At 45.4% G+C, this 19,071-nt stretch overlaps 1 protein-coding gene across 1 annotated transcript in view; it reads right to left on the reverse strand.

Annotated features, from left to right (window-relative positions):
* The window catches only part of LOC126285281 (glucose dehydrogenase [FAD, quinone]-like), a 98,181-nt gene that overhangs the window by 61,454 nt on the left and 17,656 nt on the right, over positions 1-19,071 (reverse strand). Inside the window, exons 2-3 of the mRNA XM_049984570.1 lie at positions 9,318-9,617; positions 3,662-4,093 (exon numbers count right to left, since the gene is read on the reverse strand). Coding sequence (XP_049840527.1) covers positions 3,662-4,093; positions 9,318-9,614 — 729 coding nt within the window. The 5' untranslated portion in view covers positions 9,615-9,617. The remainder of the gene's footprint in view (positions 1-3,661; positions 4,094-9,317; positions 9,618-19,071) is intronic.

Below are 19,071 nucleotides of genomic sequence, written 5' to 3' on the forward strand. Positions count from 1 at the left end.
TCCACTCTCGAATGGCGTGCGGGAAAAAGAGCACTTAAATTTTTCTGTGCGAGCCCAGATTTCTCTTATTTTATCGTAATGATGATTTCTCCCTATGTAGGTAGGTGCCAACAGAATGTTTTCTCAATCGGAGGAGACAACTGGTGATTGAAACCTTAACTATATACAATTTCAAACAGAAAATTGGATCAAGTTTCAGCTGCGTTAACGAATAACTTCTACAAGTTTGTATCTCAGATCTCTGTACAGCATTATATAATTTTCATCGAGCAGAAGTTCTTTGTTCATGTCATCGACGAGTCAGGAATCTTCTTCTCGTTTTTCCCCGCTCTTCTTCGACAGTCGTTAACAGTGTCAAAGAAGGCATTTCAACCGCGTCAATTTTCGTAAAAAAAAAAGTGTGGTTTGCGAGTCAAATAAAACCGAAAACGGCCGCTGGAGAGCGCAAAATGTTATCCAGCTCGCCCTCACCCCGTGTGCCGACGCCGCTGTCTCTCGTGAGGTCAGATGTCCCGTTCGCGTCCACGTCAACGTTAGTTGCCTCGTCCCGTGTGAGGACCACTTAAGGAAAAAGACACTGATAGGAATATGCCACAGAAAAATGTACACTGGGAAATATCTACCGGAATGATCAAATGTTCAGATGTCTGTGAATTCCTAAGGGACCAAACTGCTGAGGTCATCGGTCCCTAGACTTACACACTACTTAAACTAACTTAAACTAACTTATGCTAAGAACAACTCACACACCCATACCCGAAGGAGGACTCAAACCTTCGAAGGGAGGGGTCGCGCAATCCGGGGCATGGCGCCTACAACCGCGCGGCCCAGAATCGTCAGATTAACTTCCTAGGTATCTGGTAATAATCCACTGGGTATTGGAAGGATCAGTTGAGAAGAAAACTTTCACTCGGAAACATTGCAAAATTAAAAAGAGAAGATGGGTGTGGAAGATGGTAATACGTACAAGGCGTGGAATCTGTAGCAGTAGATGATAAGAGACAGGGAATGATATTAATAAAACGAAGAGGTTATTTTTAACTGTCTTGAATGAGCACTGCAATTACATTTCTATACTCCTAAACGTTTCCCTTTGAAACAACTTTCTATATATGTCATATATGGTTTTTTGTTCTTGATCTACTGTATTATTCATTTTTTCTTTCCATTTTCTTTCTTTGCTAACATTTTTCTAACATTTTTCGATCTCACGTTTCGGCGATGTCCACTGCCCAGCGCGATCGCCAGATCTGTGGGTTTGCGACTTCTTCGTATGGGGTCATTTGAAATGCAAAGTTTGGTGCCACAAACCTCTTCCACTTAACGATCTGAAGATTCCAATAGGTGAAGAAATTATTGCTCTTTCGGAGGACCCTTTGATAGAAGATATGCAGAACTTGAAAGAAAGATCTTAAATATGTATGCACGAAGAGCGTCACCATGTTTCCTACGTTATATTTGAAAATAATTGAAACTCTCAAACTGGGTCATTTACAGGCTGTATTGCTGGAAATACATTTGATAAATGATCAAAATAAACCTAATAATAGCATTTTGAACATGGTGGCGCTTCAACAACGGTTAGAGATTAGTAAATGAATCCAAAGCAGTCAACTAGTTGCAACAAAATGTGGTTGCATGCAATGTCTGACCACAGTTCCGACGGATGTGAACCCTTGTTCTTCAGAAATACATGTAACTTGAAGACAGTATAACTACAGTAACTACAAACTCGGAAACATACATGTCAAAAATCAAGCGTCGTAAATGGTTCAAGTGGCTCTGAGCACTATGGGACTTAACATCTTAGGTCATCAGTCCCCTAGAACTTAGAACTACTTAAACCTAACTAACCTAAGGACATCACACACATCCATGCCCGAGGCAGGATTCGAACCTGCGACCGTAGCAGTCCCGCGTTTCCGAACTGCAGCGCCTAGAACCGCAAGACCACCGCGGCCGGCTCAAGCGTCATAAAGAGACTAGATCCCAACAAAGGAGTGAGAATATCCGTGTATCATAAAACATAACCAGAAGAATAAAAACCTGTACTTACTAAAATTTCACGTTGGAAAACAGCAAATAATGAAGCGATCCGACATTTTTCGAATGAAAAGCGCACATCATTGAATACATTATTAAATGTGCTGCCTCTTTTTTTATTTCTTGGCACTGAGCAAAATGAGCTTAATGTGATTAAATCTATCACAGTCAACAACGGATTTGACCGCGGCGTAGCAGATTACATCATCAGTAATGAAACTTCTCAAAATCCTCGACATTGAGCTACAACATTGCTTCTAATAATAACAAACGTTCTAGCAAATTCGTCTCTCTTCAATTTAGTAGAAATGTTTGTTAGAGGATTAAGAGTCTCCTAGTGAAAAATTATCAATGTAATATTTCATTCTTTACAGACAACAATTTAAAGAAGAAAATTTTTGCACACATTGGAAAATACTGGCGACTGGTTTTCCAATGACTGTAATGATTGCCCACGTTATTACCTCGATCAAATAGGTAAAGCTGTCAAGACAAGATATATTGAGCATCTGTTAGGAAAGAAAGGAGTGAATGTACATAATTCTACGCTTGACGAACATTTACTGATTGCTTAGCATACCCCGAAAAAGTTGGAAGACACAGTTATTTTACTCAGAGAAGTCAAAGAGCAGAAGTCGGATCTTAAGGAAGAACCAGAAATCTTTAAACATCTGGAGCTCAGGGACGAAAATTTACTGAATGACGTTCTGCATCTTGCTTTCAGAATATTTTTTAAGGCTTCAGAACTATACTGTGCACAAAATCTTCATTCAATAGCCAGTATCCTCTGAGAGTTGCTCGTTCCTTAAAATTCTAGTGTACATTATTTGTGCATGCCTGTTCGTTCCCCCGTTTTGTATTTTGTGAAGACATTGGTTGCGTTCAGGCATTAACTTTGTTACTGTTCGTACGATAATGTACTTGTGGTATTATATAAGGGTATTAACGTAAGTTAGCATATTTTACTACACGATAACGTCCTTCAACATTCGTTATTTCTCACGGTTCTGTCACCCCCCCCCCCCCCCTCTCCACCTCCCCCAGTGTATTTCCACATATTAGCTGTACTTCGGTATCGGCGAACGCGCCACCTGCCTTGTTTTCCTGGTGTCCGCGCTCTCCCTTTCCTGTCAATCGGCGTGCAGCTCAAAATATGACCTGATATTTTATTCGAATGGTTTTATTTCTCCGTTTTAACTATCCTTCTTTGGCAAGCGCGGGTCACAGAGACCAGCTCATTTGTATGCAATGACGTGCGCTGACAGCACATTTTCAGGTCTCCTCATTATTTGGCGTTTTTCCAATGCGAAATTTTAGTAAGTACTAGTTTTTATTGTTTTGATTACGTTCTGTGATATATGGGATATTCCCACGCCTTTGTGGGGATGTAGTCCTGTGTGGCGGGTAATTTTTACGTGTATGTTTCCGGGTTTGTAGTTAATGCAGCTACACTGTCTTCTCGTGTTATTGACGAAGACGACTTTATATCTGTGGAAACTATGGTTGAAGGTTGAAGAGAAAAAAACACCTTTTGGTGCAACTGGTTCCCTGCGTTGCATTCATTTAGTAATGGTACTAGTTTTTGCGCCCCCCGGTATTTCCCTTTGTCTCAGCCCACGTGCCACGCTGGCTGCTCTGCTGTTCTTCCACTCCCTCCCCCTGTCGGCACACCTGTTACCGCGGCCGTCGCGCCGTGCCACCGGCCCGCTGCCACACCTTCCGCACCCCCGCCCCCGCCACCGCCTGCCTGCGAAGCGAGCCGAGCCGAGCGGCGCACCTGGTCGGGGTTGAGGTTGCGCTCGGCCTTCTTGAAGTAGGGCAGCACGTCGTCGTAGCGCCAGCCCGGGTTGCCGGCGCGCGCCCAGCCGTCGTAGCAGCCGCGGTGGCCGCGCGTGTACATCATGCCGTGCATGCCTCCCGTCCCGGCCACCATCTTGCCGCGCGGCCAGCGGCACACGCCGCCCGTCGCCAGGCACGCGCCCTCCTGCCGCGTCGTCGTGAAGTTCCAGTCCAGCGACGTGCCCACCGCGTGCGTCGCGAAGCACGGCACCTGCACGCAGGCGCGCGCTCACTCTGCGTCTTTGTTCCCATCGCCGGTTCTTTTCTGTGGTTATTTTGACCGTGCAGGGGTACCAGGACGAGTGGTCACTATTCAGGGATCGATCGGAGCAAAAAGGAGTGATATCACATGCGAGTGCCAACACCCTATCGTGTATCGAAGTTGGAAACAGAATGGGAAGTCGGCACCGGACGCGGACGCTAAAGCGATGGCGCGGGGTGTGACTGGTCCAGCAGCTCTCCACCAGCAGCGCCCTCTGCCGCCGGCGGGAGGCGGCCTCTCGGCCGACTCGCGCTCGGAGCCACTACGCTACAACCCCGTCGTTCGCCATTACGACAGCCAGTCTTATCCTAGTTGTAACAACTAAAACTCTAGTTCTTGCTGCTTCTTTGTAATCAGGCTTCGTTCTCTCGGAGAAATTCAAGTAAATCGTCTGTTAACTTGCTCGCCGATCATTTCGGCTCCAGTCCAGCTTTCCTACGATGACAGCTGTCGCTCCATTAAGTACCCCACCTCTGCTTACCATTGTATACAAAGTCGTACACAGCAAAGAGTCTAGTAGACATTGGCTCTAAAATATATACCTTAAGAGATAAAACACCTCTTCATCTTCAATACTGTGAAACAAATCTCTTCTACTGTAAGCTTTCCTCATTTTGTGTGGAGGTAGTATGGACCAAAAGAAGAAAAACATGTCCACTAAACATGGGCAAGTAAAGTCGCATGGCATGAACAGCTGGAAGACTCGGAAGGACAGGTGTAGCCTCCTAATTGGAAAGGTTTTCCCTATTTTTCGCGCTAGCAGGCACTTTTTTTTTTAGAAGGCTGTGTGTAGGTGTATATGTTAAGAGTAGGTGACCGTGTGATGAAGCACGTGCGCCACATGTAGTGTGGAAAACCTGGCGGCAGCACATGGCCCACACCTCTGGATGGGAGCCATCGGGCTTAAAGTCCCCGTGCGACGGCCAGACCACAGCCAGCAGCGTCGCGTTCCCTTCCACGAAACACTGCGCACAGGCTTGGAATTTAGTACTGGCCATGGGTCGAGCGCCTGCTGATAAGAGCTTCACACCGTCGTCCCTGCTGCCCCGCTCTGCCGTGCAGGTAAAGGGAAATTTGTGGACTCACACGGCGTTCCCCGAAGGTCACCCATCCGTGTACTGCCCACGCCCGACGATGCTTAACTTGATCTCACGGGGACCAATGTGTCCATTTTGGAATTTGGGTCCATGCTACCTCCTCCCAAAATATCGAAAGCTAAAAGCTTGTAGTAGAAGAAATTTGTTTCATTTTATCGAAAATAAAGTAGTGCGCACAGCTGTTAACACTTACGGCATGCGTACTAGAGACGCCTATCTTCGAGTGATCGTTTCTGTCGTATCCCTGAGTATCGACCACATCTCCTGGGAGAGCAATGGGTTACTTTACCAATATTTATTTCACCCGTTACTTTCAAACGGTGGCAAGCGCTGCAATGCCTCTTTCGTCTTTCTAAGAAGATAAACATATACAGAGAAGACACATTTACATTTGCAAAATAAATGAAAGAATTATTTTTTTGTGCATTAAATTAAATTCATTCGTGTGCTTTGAGATATACATTGAATCGCCAAAGAAACTGACATTGGTATGCATATTCAAATGCAGAGGTATGTAAACAGGCAGAAAACGCCGCTGCAGACAACAAATGTCTGGCGCATTTCTTAGATCGGTTATTGCTGCTACAATGGCAGGTTATCAGGATTTAAGTAAGTTTGAACGTGGTGTTATGGTGTTATAGTCGGCGCATGACAAATGGAACACAGCTTCTCCGAGGTAGCGATGAAGTGCGGATTTTGCCGCACGACCTGCGAGAACGGGATCAACGACGACCGAAGAGAATCGTTCAGCCTGACAGAAGTGCAAACCTTCCGCAGATTTCAATGCTGCGCCATCAACAAGTGTCAGCGTGCAAACCATTCAACGAAACGAATCATCATCGATATGGGCTTTCGGAGCCGAAGCCCTCTGATGTGCCCTTGATGACTGCACGACACAAACCGACATGAATCCATGGATCCCACATGTCAGCGTGGGACTGTTCAAGCTGGTGGAGGCTCTGTGATGGTGTGGGGCATGTGCAGTTGGAGTGAATCGGGAACCCTGATATGTCTAGATACGACACTGACAGGTGACACGTACATAAGCATCCTGTCTGATCAGCTGCATCCATTAATTTCCATTGTGCAGTCCGTCGGACTTGGGCAACTGCAGCAGGGCAATGCGACACCCCAGACAGTCCAGAATTGCTACAGAGTGGCTCCAGGAACACTCTTCTGAGTTTGAACAATTCCGCTGGCCAACAACTCCCCATGCATTAACATTATTGAACATATCTGGGATGCCTTTCAAGGTGCTCTTCAGGAGATTCTCCACCCCCTGTTACTCTTACGGATTCAAGGTGTCAGTTCCCTCCAGCACTGCTTCCGACGGTAGTCGAGACTGTGTCGTGGCACTTGTGCGTGCTCAGCGGGAGGCGCTACACGATATTATACACTGTACCATTTTCTTCGGCTCTTGAATACACGATATTTCTGGTCTTTCCTTCTTCCAGAAAACAAAGTTTCCGGCTGTCCAACTAATAAGCACCGACCATGAGAAAAGCATATATTTTCCAAATATAATCGACGCACTTGAAGCGGTTGACTTTGTGCCTTGTTGGTGGTCATTGATAATGCAAGTCGATAAGCGAACTGTAGTCGCTGGAAATCAAATGGCATGTCAACAAAAACAATACGAATACGTGGGCTCTGCATATACAAGGTGGTCCATTGATCGTGACCGGGCCAAATAACTCACGACATTAGCGTCAAACGAAAAAACTACAAAGAACGAAACTTGTCTAGCTTGAACGGGAAAACGAGATGACGCTGTGGCTTGCCCGCTAGATGGCGCTGCCTTAGGTCAAACGGATATCTACTGCGTTTTTTGAATAGGGACCACCATTTTTATTACATATTCGTGTAGTACGTAAAGAGATATGAATGTTTTACTTGGACCACTTTTTTCACTTTGTGACAGATGGCGCTGTAATAGTCACAAACATATGGATGACAATTTTAGACGAGCAGAATTATAAGCGAATTATAATTTTATTACAAACTCCGAGACCGACAGTGAGCCGCGTCGGAAATGGACACTGTTAATGGTTTGTTTTGTCTGTGAAGTGAAAGAGACTGAAATACTCTAAGTAATGAAGTGGATCGACTTAGTCTACGAAATGAGAGAGACTGAAATACTATTAGACTGATAGAGGAGATAGATGCGGTAACATTTGGTCCCGGTGTGTGAATGTAAACTTTCCCCTCTTACACAGCTGATGAATCGCTCCCTGACTTCCAGCCGAGTGTCAATACTGAAATAAAGAGACATTTCTACGAGTGTCACACTTATCGTTTTAGATCTGGCCAGAAAATAGTGCGTATCACACATTTTGAAATGTCGCTTTATTTCAGTACCGCCAGCTGGGTGGAAACCCGACAGGCTTTCATCACCCGATAGAGTTTTTACAATATTCGGTATTTGCAGAAAGGCTACAGCTATGAGTCGATAGACTATCATACCTGAGTGTATCGTTTGACAAACGGTTGGACTAGAAGAACCATATTTATGACCGTGTTCTACTTGTTACGAGTTCTAACCAAGATTCCACCGCGGCTGTGGGAATTCGTTGAATGTGGACCTGGCCGTGCCCTCGAGTTCCCATGCCGCGGCCGGCAGCGCCACAGGCGCCACAGTCGCCACCGGGCCACAACCCACTCATTGTTGGCGACGTGCGTCGCACGGACAAACCGCACGACGCAGCGCCACGCGTTTACTAGCGGATCCAGGTTAATTCTTTGCGCGGCTGCGCGTCTTCAATGAGGCTAAATGAGGTTTGTCAGCCCCAATCGTAACCCACTCCAATGTCAATAATTACAGTCCTGTAGCCATCTAACTACTCTCAGGAAGATTCCGAGACCCGACAACAGGACTGTGGAAAATATACATCGCTAACACTCACAACCCAACGTGCAAATGTTTCCTAACCAGTTGTACAAAAAATCTCCACAACAGGAATGCATGAATACAGTTCAGCCCAGTCAGCGGAGATCAAAATATGTCGACTGGAGCAAAAAGTCGTGTAGTTGCAAATGTTTGTACAGTGTTGGAACGGAATGGCATTGCACTACACACTAAAAATTGTGACCGATGGGGGTGGGGGGTGTTTAAAGGTGAGGTTTAATGTTTTTCTCGAATAAATCGAAAACCGCGTCTACTAGTGAAAATCTTTCCCATTAGAAAGTTAAATTTCTTTTAATTTCCTACAGAAATTATCTTATTCATTTTTTTTCTCGGACTAATAGTTTCCACATTGGAGAGGATGGAAAAATTGCTGATTGTCAAACTATTTTTTGACGGTTTAAAATTAATGTTTATCTTTAAATGAAGTGGGTTAAAACGTGTGTTTACTATATTCAGAATGACACAAAAACACGACATTCAGATTTTGACGAAGAAGAAATGTAAATTATTAGCTTCAATGAAATCTCGTCCAGTGTGTCTCGTTTACCAAATACCACGCGTCCATCCATCTACTTGGCTCCGTAACCTAATGTGAGGGTTCTGCCTGCAGAATGTCTGTACACTGGCAAAACAGCAAAACCGGAATAGTTGACCCGAATTCCGCGGCCGCTGAAGGGAACGCACTTTCGAGGTGTCTGAACGTCAATAGTAGGGCGGATGACCACGAAGGACCACTTGCCCCCGACGTCTGAAGTACACTGAGGTCGCACCAACTCTGTCGGCGACTCTTCGACTTCGCGAGCACCCTAGAACGGTCTACGAAAATACTTAACCTTTAGGCACTGCAGACAGTCTATCACCAGCAGAATGTAGGCGTTTTCAGTTCCTGCTCCCGCTAATACAGTCTCTGTAGAAGGTGCTGGTATAAGTTGTACAGGTTTATGTGTAACATATGTCCGAATGTACCGGCCATTGTGGGAAATCCAAAAGCTGTAAGGCAGCCACGTGTGTTCCAGCAACAGCCATTCTGGAGGACTAGGAAAAGAGCAACGCAGCTGGAGAAGATCTCCCTCCTCCGTTTACTGGTTCTGGCGGACACGAGAGAGATGAGCGGTCAGGCGCCGGCGGGACAAGCTGCGGCGCGGCAGTGACGTGCCGTGACGTAACGCACCTGCGTGCTGGTCGGCTCCTCGGGGCCCGCCTCCAGCAGCAGCACGGAGACGCCGGGCTCCTCGGCGAGGCGGGCGGCGACGACGGGCCCCGCGACGCCGGCGCCCACCACCACGTAGTCGGCGGCGTCGCCGTCGCGCAGCACCCGCGCCGCGTCGCGGCCGGCGCGCCTGCAGGCGTCGGAGACGTCGCAGCGCGAGCGCAGCACCGCTTCCACCAGCGACATGAAGAGCGCGAAGCCGGCGCCGCACGACGGCCCCAGCACCGCCGTGTCCTCGAAGCGGCACGGCGGCGACATGGCCTGCCGACACCACAGCGCGCCGCTCAGCCGGGCGACCGCCTCCCTCCCTCCTGCGCGCTGCCGGAGCCACAGGCGCTTACCCACTGCACCGACCAACGACAGCCGACCTCTTCATTGGCCGAGATTCGCTCGTTGTGTACGGGCAGCATCAGCATCGAGGGGTCACGGGTTCGATTCCCGGCGGGGTTGGGAATTTTCTCCTCCCGGGGACTGGGTGGTTGTGTTGTCCTCGTTATTTCATCATCGTCATCATTCGCGAAACTGGCGAGATTGGACTGTGTAAAGATCGGGAATTTGTACTGGTGCTGATAACCGCGCAATAGAGCGCCCCACAAACCAATCATCATCAACATCAGCATCATTACCACATCATCTAGAGGCGACAAACGAAGCGGCTGGCCTTCGTTGTGGTTCGGTCTGCAGGTCGATTGGCCGCGAGACCCCTGTCCTAGTGTGAACGCCGGGTTGAATGTTCGTTGATTCAGTAGTGATTTGTTGTGTCTCTAGAACCTACGTTTTACAGGACAGTCACAAGTCGCACTTATTTTATTGACCGTTTTCGGTCATTAATTTCACAAGAGCCTCGCCAGAAACTCAGGAATTTACGGTCTTAAGTACAGTAGTTGGCTGTTACATTAAAAACCGAATTCAGTCAGAAAAATATTCCGAGTGCAACTTGTGGATGTCCTGATAAGCTTAATTTCAACGATAGCTGTTTCTCCTGCAGGCAATGCCTAAGGATGTGTACTTATTGTGTTTGAAATTACCGGAGTATAGAGTGGAGCATGGAGAGAGAATTGAAGCTGGTAGACTTCTATCGTAAACGGGAGTCTTCATCGACCTCTACTAATTGCGATTACACAAATAAAGTGAAAAGGTTAGATGCTTCGAGGGAAATAATTCAGCTATTAGAAAGCGATACGCACCATTCGCCACGTGGGCGAATCCGTTGGTGCCAAGACTTTCGTTTCGTGTGGACGAGAAGCCGAACGCCAATGCATTGGTGACCAACTTTCGGCCGCATCCAGTCTCTTTCGTTCATTGGCCTAGTGTGTCGGCGCCTTTACAGGAGCTCACGTCTTACACACTATATACATTGTCGTATCACCATTCAGATTTAGCTTCCCACTTGTACAAGACGGGAATTGAAGGGTCTTGCAGTAAACTTAACTTGCACTGTTCATGAAGCACACTATGAGAGTCTCGGAGTAGTTGAGGACACGTCTGGCAGATTCAGAAGTGATTGGTGGAATGATGATATTGCAGCAAAGTTGAAGAATAAAAATGTCTATAACAGATGGCTTATGAGTAATAGGGCAGTTGTACTAGTAGGTAGGTAAGGCTGAGAGGAGAGACAAAAAAACAGTAATTACAGCAAAAAATGTTTTGTGGGACTTTGGATGTGAAGAAATTAGGTAGTGCTTAGGGAGTTCAAAGTCTAAAGATAAACGGAAGGTGATAGAACAGGTAACAACAAATAACAGGAGTAGTATGAGGTTAAAGATGATATGGGTAGACAGATGGAAGACATACTATGAAAAAACTGTTTAAGGAATATCGATAAGAAATTGAAGATATATGCTCCTTTGCAGAAACGAAAATGACACAGAAGTCCAGCAGATTACATACCGGAGGAACAAGAGACAGTTAACAAGTGAAAAATGACAAAACGCCAGTACCTGGAGCTGTATATACGAAGAAGTTGAGGGCCGCTTCAAACATATTGCTTGAACTTTTCGCGAAGCTATTTAATCTCTGGCTTAGGAAATCACTGTCGACTTGCGTGAAGGCTTCATTACAAACATATTTCGAAATGGAAGTAAGAATGACTACGCAAATTTTTGAGGGATCACAGCTACAACTAGAACTGAGAGAGAAATTAAGGAAGGAGAAGAGAGTGGTTTTCAGGCAGGGAGGTCTTGTATACCTGCAGCATTAGTCAGGTGACTTACAGGAGAACGGCACATAACTTGGAGAGACACTTGGGTTTTATAGACTTGCAAAAGCGCTATGACAGTGTACCATCTTCTAGCATTTGGGAAGTAACGAATAACATTCATAAGCGTTTTTTACAACTTTTAGAAAGCTACATTCATAAAATGCTTGTTGTATTAAGGTTGAGAAGCTACTCTCACAGAAACTTAGGATTAGCACTGAGACAAGGATGTTTCCTAGTCCCTATCCTCTAAACTATTTCTCAACGGAGCACTGAAAACTTGGAAAAGGAAGTAAAAAACATCGAGGATATACATTATAGAACAGGAGAGGGAAAGGAAGGTCGCAATCAAGTAATTACATTCTGTCATTTCGAATACAAATACTTCAAACAAGCTGAAAAAAAGGATATTCAAAAACTATATTTGAGAGCATTGCTCTGTATAGTGCTGAACTGTGGGAAGTCTAGAGAGTCAATGAGAAGAAAGTAAATGCAGTGGAAATGAAGTTTTGAAGTAACAAGAAGAAACAAAATAAGAAATGAAGTCCTACAAGAACAGATGGAATAACCAAGGATATTTTGACACGATTGAAGAAAAACACCTACATCGTATGGATATCTTAGAACAATACTTGTGGAACGATGGCCTTCTAAAATATGGCGCTGGAGACCTGCACGACACAGAAAAGAGGGCGAAGCTGGCTATAGTGTAACGACGGAGTGAACCGTGCGATGCAGGACAGAGCCGTGCAAGAGGAGGAGTGGCAAGATAGGAGATGGAAACTTGGATGCGGGAGACGCCGCTTGATCTAGAAAACCTCTCAGAAAGAAGGAAGAGTTCATAAGTTAAAAGTACGTGTCTGACGACCACAGACTATCCGAGTGGCGTGTGAGTTACAGTATCAAAAGTATTAGCGCTATCATCACGAGATCACGAGGTTGGACGTGAGCTTATACAATACCTGGAGTTATTTAACTGCTGACTGTCGAAATTTAACCACTTTCCCATCAACGGAAGTGCTATTACACTAAGAGCGGTCGTCACTAACTTTTAACTGTCAGCTGGAACCAGAAAGTAGGTAATTAATTTTTTGTTTGTAGATACATGACTGTAGGTCTGGTGCACATGAAATTCCTCCTCCACAATACCTTAGTGGGGCCAAAACAGAATAACGTAGAGCACAGATAATGTGGAAATAGGCTCCATAATTTTGTATGTACATTGAGGGTGGAAGGGGGAGGAACTATTGATGTCTTAATGCGGAATCAGCGGCGACGAGTGAAAATGTGTGCCTGGCCGGGTCTCGAAGCCGGGATCGCCGGCTAATATGTCACAGCCTGGACACGGTGTTAATCGCAGTTTCGCGGACTACCTCAGCACGCCACCAGTCCCCTGTTCCCACCCACATCCTCCACGCTCGCTACTCTGGGATTCCCGCAGGAGGTCGACTTTAATTGTGTATCTGCACTGAAAGTGGTGGATTCACTGCCCATCGAGGCGAATCCACTATATCAATGCGGGGTTACTGTACTTTCTAACATATTCGAGGAAAAGGGCACCATTTATATAACCGGCTGTTTAGTTTTGCTAATGTAGCAGCGTTCTGTGTTACTGTCACGCGTAATCAATAAGGTGTTATGGGTTAGAGACTTATAAGGGGTCGTCAGCTACTCGTCATCACCGATAGTGTCCATCTCTATGGTGTACTCATGGCTTGGCCAGAAATGAATGTGCTAGAAGTGGAAGCTCCAGATGGCCAAGCATTTAGGAAACGAAACAGCACTTTTGGCACAGGTCGGGCGAGGTATGAGTCATGTATGGTAGCGTAGTTTTCAGGGAGCTGTTGGCGCAGAGGTGAGAGCTCGGAAGGGTAATCCTTGGGTCTCGGTTCAAAATGGCTCTGAGCACTATGGGACTTAACATCTGAGGTCGTCAGTCCCCTAGAACTTAGAACTACTTAAACCTAACCAACCTAAGGACGTTACACACACCCATGCCCGAGGCAGGATTCGAACCTGCGACCGTAGCAGTCGCACGGTTCCGGACTGAGCGCCTAGAACCGCTAGACCACCGCGGCCGGCTCCTTGGGTCCTGGGATCGAGTCTCTATTTTCAATTTTTATATTATTAATACTGAAAACAAACCGAAAATATGATTGTGTTTGTTATTATTTTCATAAAAATGCCTGAAAAGGGAAGCTTAAGGAACATCTGAGTTTGTGAATAAATTTCCAGAAAGGGACTGTAAGTTTACACGAGAACATCGTATATAAAGTTAGATACACTTATCATTGTACAGTTGATGATTTAATCGCGCTGGGGGTGATATTCATGGTGAAAACAGCAGTATCATTAATTTTCACGTTATAAACACCACATTTTTACATGGTAAATGTAAAGTCTGTATACAAAAACAAACCTGATTTATATTCAGAGAAGGCAGTCTCGAAGCAAACCCCGCGTAACGTATCATTGCTCCAAATATTGGCAACAGAATGTATTTTAGTGCGATCTTTTCGGAATGTGATTTCTTTTTCTCTTTTGATGAGATGAGAGCAGTTCTGAAGCTTTTTGATCAAATTCCTTACCTGACGATAAAAATGCTCGTCGCAGAGTTGCACTAGCGAGTGCATTGAGGGCGGCGGCAGTTGGCTGGGGGTGGTTCGGAACTCAGCCCGTCAGGTCACAGTTCTCCAGTCGCGTAGGGTACAGCCGACATTGTGACAAGCCCACGAGAAGTGCTGCGGGCGATGTCGTGCTGCTGGCAGGGGCGCTCGCGTCGGTCGCCCGCTGCCACGACCCATTAGATACGCCCCACACTGATGGCTGCGCAGCGTTGCCTCTTTGTTAGAAGACGACAACTCTACGCAAACACCGCTGCTTTCGCTCGTTAAGTGAAGCCCGTCGATCACTGCGGAGTTCATGGTGAAATGTAATGCCTGAAACGTAGTATCCTCGGCACACGCTTGACATAGTACTGAACTTCGTTCGTCTACGATTGTCCGTTCAAAGATTGTGAGACTGCAATTCCTCCAGAAGCTTTTCACGTGAACCACGTGAGTGCAGGTGGCAGCTCTGTTAGTGCAAGACTCTTTCCCACCTCGTGGACGCGATCTGTATTCGTGCGCATCGTTGTCCCATGAGTTTTCTCAACTCAGTGGAACTGGTTCATGCACCGTCCACCTCCGCCAAGAACGCAGTTCATTTCTAAACGCTTGGCCAGCTGGAGCTCCCACTTACGGCACTTTCGTTTGTGGTACATTCCATAAATTTGCACGAAATCGATGATGACGACAAGGCGTGGCCTCCTTGTTACCTATTTCTACTTTTTGTGCCACTGAACAGGGCTATCGTCTATCACTGTTCTATTTTGCGAGGTATACTCGTACATAATTGTACCGTGATTCCAAAGGCACATAACAGCATAGGTCTGTCTCATAATTGGCTACGAGACCTCTTTTGTAAAATGGTTTAAGAAGTGGGATTGTGATGATTCGTAATTAGTGAGCCACACGGTCATTTATCTTCTGGTACACTATAAATTTAGTATGCATCATCTCGCAGGGACTCATATTCCTCGGAACTCTCGGAATAATTGGCTGTTTCATGGGTTATATCTGCCAAAAATTTCAGATATTCAGAAGAGCCTTTCACCGCTGTGCTTTGCCTTCCTCTGGATCTATTTTATCACTATTTATCTTATAACCTTTCTCCTGTTAACATGAACCAAAATACATAAACAGCATCGATTGTCTCTGTCAGTTGTTATTTACGCTAACCACGCTTTTCAATAGTCAAGACATCATCATGTAGTGGATTTAATTCTCTTGTACTTTACTGATCACATTTGTGGATTGCATCAGTGGCAAGATTATGTAAAGTGTTCGTGTCAACCATTCAGTCGCTGCCGTGGAGTGAAGGTTAGTTGCCGTCTTTGCAGTAGTGGTGAAACAGTGACTTAAACTTCAGCAGTGGAAGGTGCTATGTACACTCTGCATATTCTGTACTTAAGTGTGTAACGTTTTCTGCCGTCGTGCACTTCATGTATTGGTTTGCGACTAACTTTATACAACACATTTCGCGTGGTTTACTGGCATAACGGACTCAAAGCTCCGCGTAGACCAAGCATGCTGGCTGCAATCGTAGTAACGTACAAGACGTGTCTGGGTAGTTTCTGGGCCACCCACCATCTGCTTTCACGATCGCGGAGATCGAAAGGAAACCAACCACAGGTCGTATACAGCTGTTCTGTTCTGTCAGACAGTGAGGACAACAGAATTCAGCGTCCTCCACTTAAGCATTTGGAAATGAAATGATGCCTTCGACTGCCCCTTTAGTGAGACCTGACGCAACTGATGTTTTTTTGCCGCTTCTGTGAGTCGAGTTTGTGTCATTTCACTTGAGATGATGGAACAAAATCCATGAAAGTGGAGTACTTCAACCTGAAGAAGATAATAATAGGTAAACACTTTGTCATATGAGAGCTTATTTAGTGCTTGCTCTCATCTGGTCTAAATGTCAAAGTTTTTTTAAAGCTAAACCGAAAGAAGTTGACTTCCTAAGGAATGCTACTTTTTACTAATAGAGCATAAATCATATTCCAAAGCTTCTCAGTGTTCAATACACATTAGCATTGTGTTAGTGTACATGGCTCGTTATTCGTCTGCTGACTGGAGAATTAGTGCATAAACGGCTCTCGACGAATTTCGAAGTATTTCGGGGTAATCTCCGGTACTCGTTGACATATTGGAAAATACTGTTGTGTAAGAGTGGGTGGAATATATATGTACAACAAGAGGTTAGACACTTTTACGCTTTGTACTTCGTAGGCGTTATCTGCATGCTAAGTAAGTCCGTGAAACACAAGGAGTCAGTAAGTGTGCCAGAGAGACATGCTTACATTGATTAGCACCACGGTTGGTCGTTTCACCTTCACCATAGTTGAGACGGCTGTATTGCTACCCCGGTTCGGCCAAACTGCTTTGGAGTTCTCGTCTCGTCCTCAAACAACTACAGACGAATCTTCAGATGTTTCTTCGGGAAGACAAGGGCACATTTGGTAGTTTGGTGCATAAAAGAGTAACAGTCAGTCGATATCCAGGTGTGTGCGTGTGCGTGTGTGTGTGTGTGTGTGTGTGTGTGTGTGTGAGAGAGAGAGAGAGAGAGAGAGAGAGATAGAGTTTTGTGAACCATATTTATTTCAAACGAGAGTGTTGAAATGTGTCACGTTGATCTGCTTAAATCTGGAATAGAGCCGCGCAAGCATTACAGACAGAATAATACTCGGTGCAGTACCGAAGTGACAGCACAGCCCCCCCACGAGGTTAAAGTTTACTAGCTGTAACATAGCTCGATGTTCACTTCAGCTGCTTCAACGGAGAACTATGATAATCCACCATCATGCTCGCCGTAGTTCAGATGACACGCACCAGAATTTTTCCATACTAAGGGCACCAGTTCTTAAACTCTCAAATGAACAGTAAAATCCATGGTTTTCGCTTCTAAAAGTATTTCTAAGAATCGACATTTGTCTCCGTATACGTTACAGATGATTTGGAAAGAGACAGCAATTCCTTGGGTCCACAGAACTTGAAATTATTTTAAAAGTAATTCAAATCACGCATGGTGTCATAAACGTCGTCTTTAGAGTCGGCGATATCGGTTTAATCCCTGGACTTTGCTTAGACCAAGTCCCATTATGTGATTCATTAGTAACACAGATGAATTCTTTCCAGTTACGGTACATTACACATAAACTGCTTCCGAACAGCGTACACTTCATATATGAATGTAAGTATACTCCTGAATATTTTTCCGTATTGCCATCTTCGTTTTTAAGCGTAATAGTTTGTAAATCATTCTTCAGTTTCAGCGATCGCTAAGCAATTGATTGGTTGACATGTATTTTTTAATTCGCATGCTGTGGAGATCTGCCCGTTCCTCATATTTCACCACAGTTGATCATTGATGTTGAATGCTATCACAGTCTCAAGACACGTGACATTCTCATTGAAAATGTGCTCAATAGCTCGGTTTTTTGTCAACATCATCATTAAATACTAGCGCACAACTGAGCATCGTTTCTTTTTGTTCTTGAATTTTCATATAATTTTTTTAGCACCGTTAACGCCATAGAAGTAACAGAACATTTTCGCGGTTGGTCGCTCTACTTTCACATAACACGTCATTTTAAAAAGGTATAAGGTAGCGATGGACTGTCTGATTTAAACTTTGCTTCTAATTTTGAAAGAACTCGGACTTTTGTATTTTATGCAGTTCACCGTTTCTTCATTCATTGCTTGCATACGTGACATATAAAAGATAGAAACCGCATTAGGGATTTTTACTGTCTTCCTAGAGGTCTGAAGGAACCTGTTCTGCGCGATATCTCAAACGCTTGAAATATGTGCGATTGTACTCTTGGCTGAATGTCTAATATAAATCTCCAGACGTTTGAACGGCCTCGGGAGAAACGCACCTTTTCGACAACCTTGGCGGGTTCGTTCCCAGTCCGCTTAATGTGAGGTAACTGCTCAGTGCTGTAGAGGAGAGACTAAATTAACTCGTGTATAGGAATATGTGCGTGCAAGCCATCAGTTTTCATGAGAAAGTATCTTTCATTCAGTATAAGTGTGTGCGCTGTTTGGAGATTTCGCGACGGATTAGTACTGTGTAGCGAAGCGGGAGTCGAGCGAGGAGCAGCACCACTACCGACCGGGCCGTGCCGGCCGGCCTGAGCCGGGCCGCGCCTCTCTCCTGCTCCTAGGCACGGTTCCGGCCTCGTGAGAGAAAACAAACCAACTCAGGTTCTCAACCCTCGCTCTTATCTTGAGGTTTTGTAGACAACCACAAGAAATTGATCCGTATGATGACAATGTTCAGTACACGAATTCTTTTTCCGCAGTGAATCTGGTACTTTCTGTCCAAACTATATGGTGTACGGTGCATCACTTCTGCCGCTTCCATACTCTGTTCGTTCAGCCTTCTTCTGATAGTTTGGGGATCTCGTGACACCAGGCTTTTCATGTAAAGCCAAGGAATCAAATCCGGAGACCTTGGCGGCTGAGCAAGTGGTCCACCTCGACCTATCCGAGTTTTCCCAGAACACTGGAACGAGTTGGTCTCGGACGGCGAGTGCAAAAAGCGCTATGGCGATGAAATCACACTTCTTATCTTACCGTGGAAGTACTGAATGTGGTTAGCATACGATACAGGATAAATTGGTAATAAACATCAATAGTAGTGTAGAAGTATGATACCTAAGTGTCCCTGGAACTGAATGGAATTTAATGGCTTCACTCATACATGGGCAACTCCGCCTCGCTCATCAAACAGGCGGTCCGCCATCTGATACGGTGCCTCAGCCTGCAGGGGTCTCCTCTACACTTACTCCTGCGTAACAATACAAAATGATTAATTAGAATTCTACGCGCGAGCCCACGAACTCGCTTATGAACTCTTTTAAGCTTCCTGTGCTGAAAAAAGAACCCCACGGGTGTGGAAGGATAGCCCACTCCC

Source organism: Schistocerca gregaria, chromosome 8 (genome assembly GCF_023897955.1).
Source record: "Schistocerca gregaria isolate iqSchGreg1 chromosome 8, iqSchGreg1.2, whole genome shotgun sequence".
Taxonomy (NCBI): Eukaryota; Metazoa; Arthropoda; class Insecta; order Orthoptera; family Acrididae; genus Schistocerca; species Schistocerca gregaria.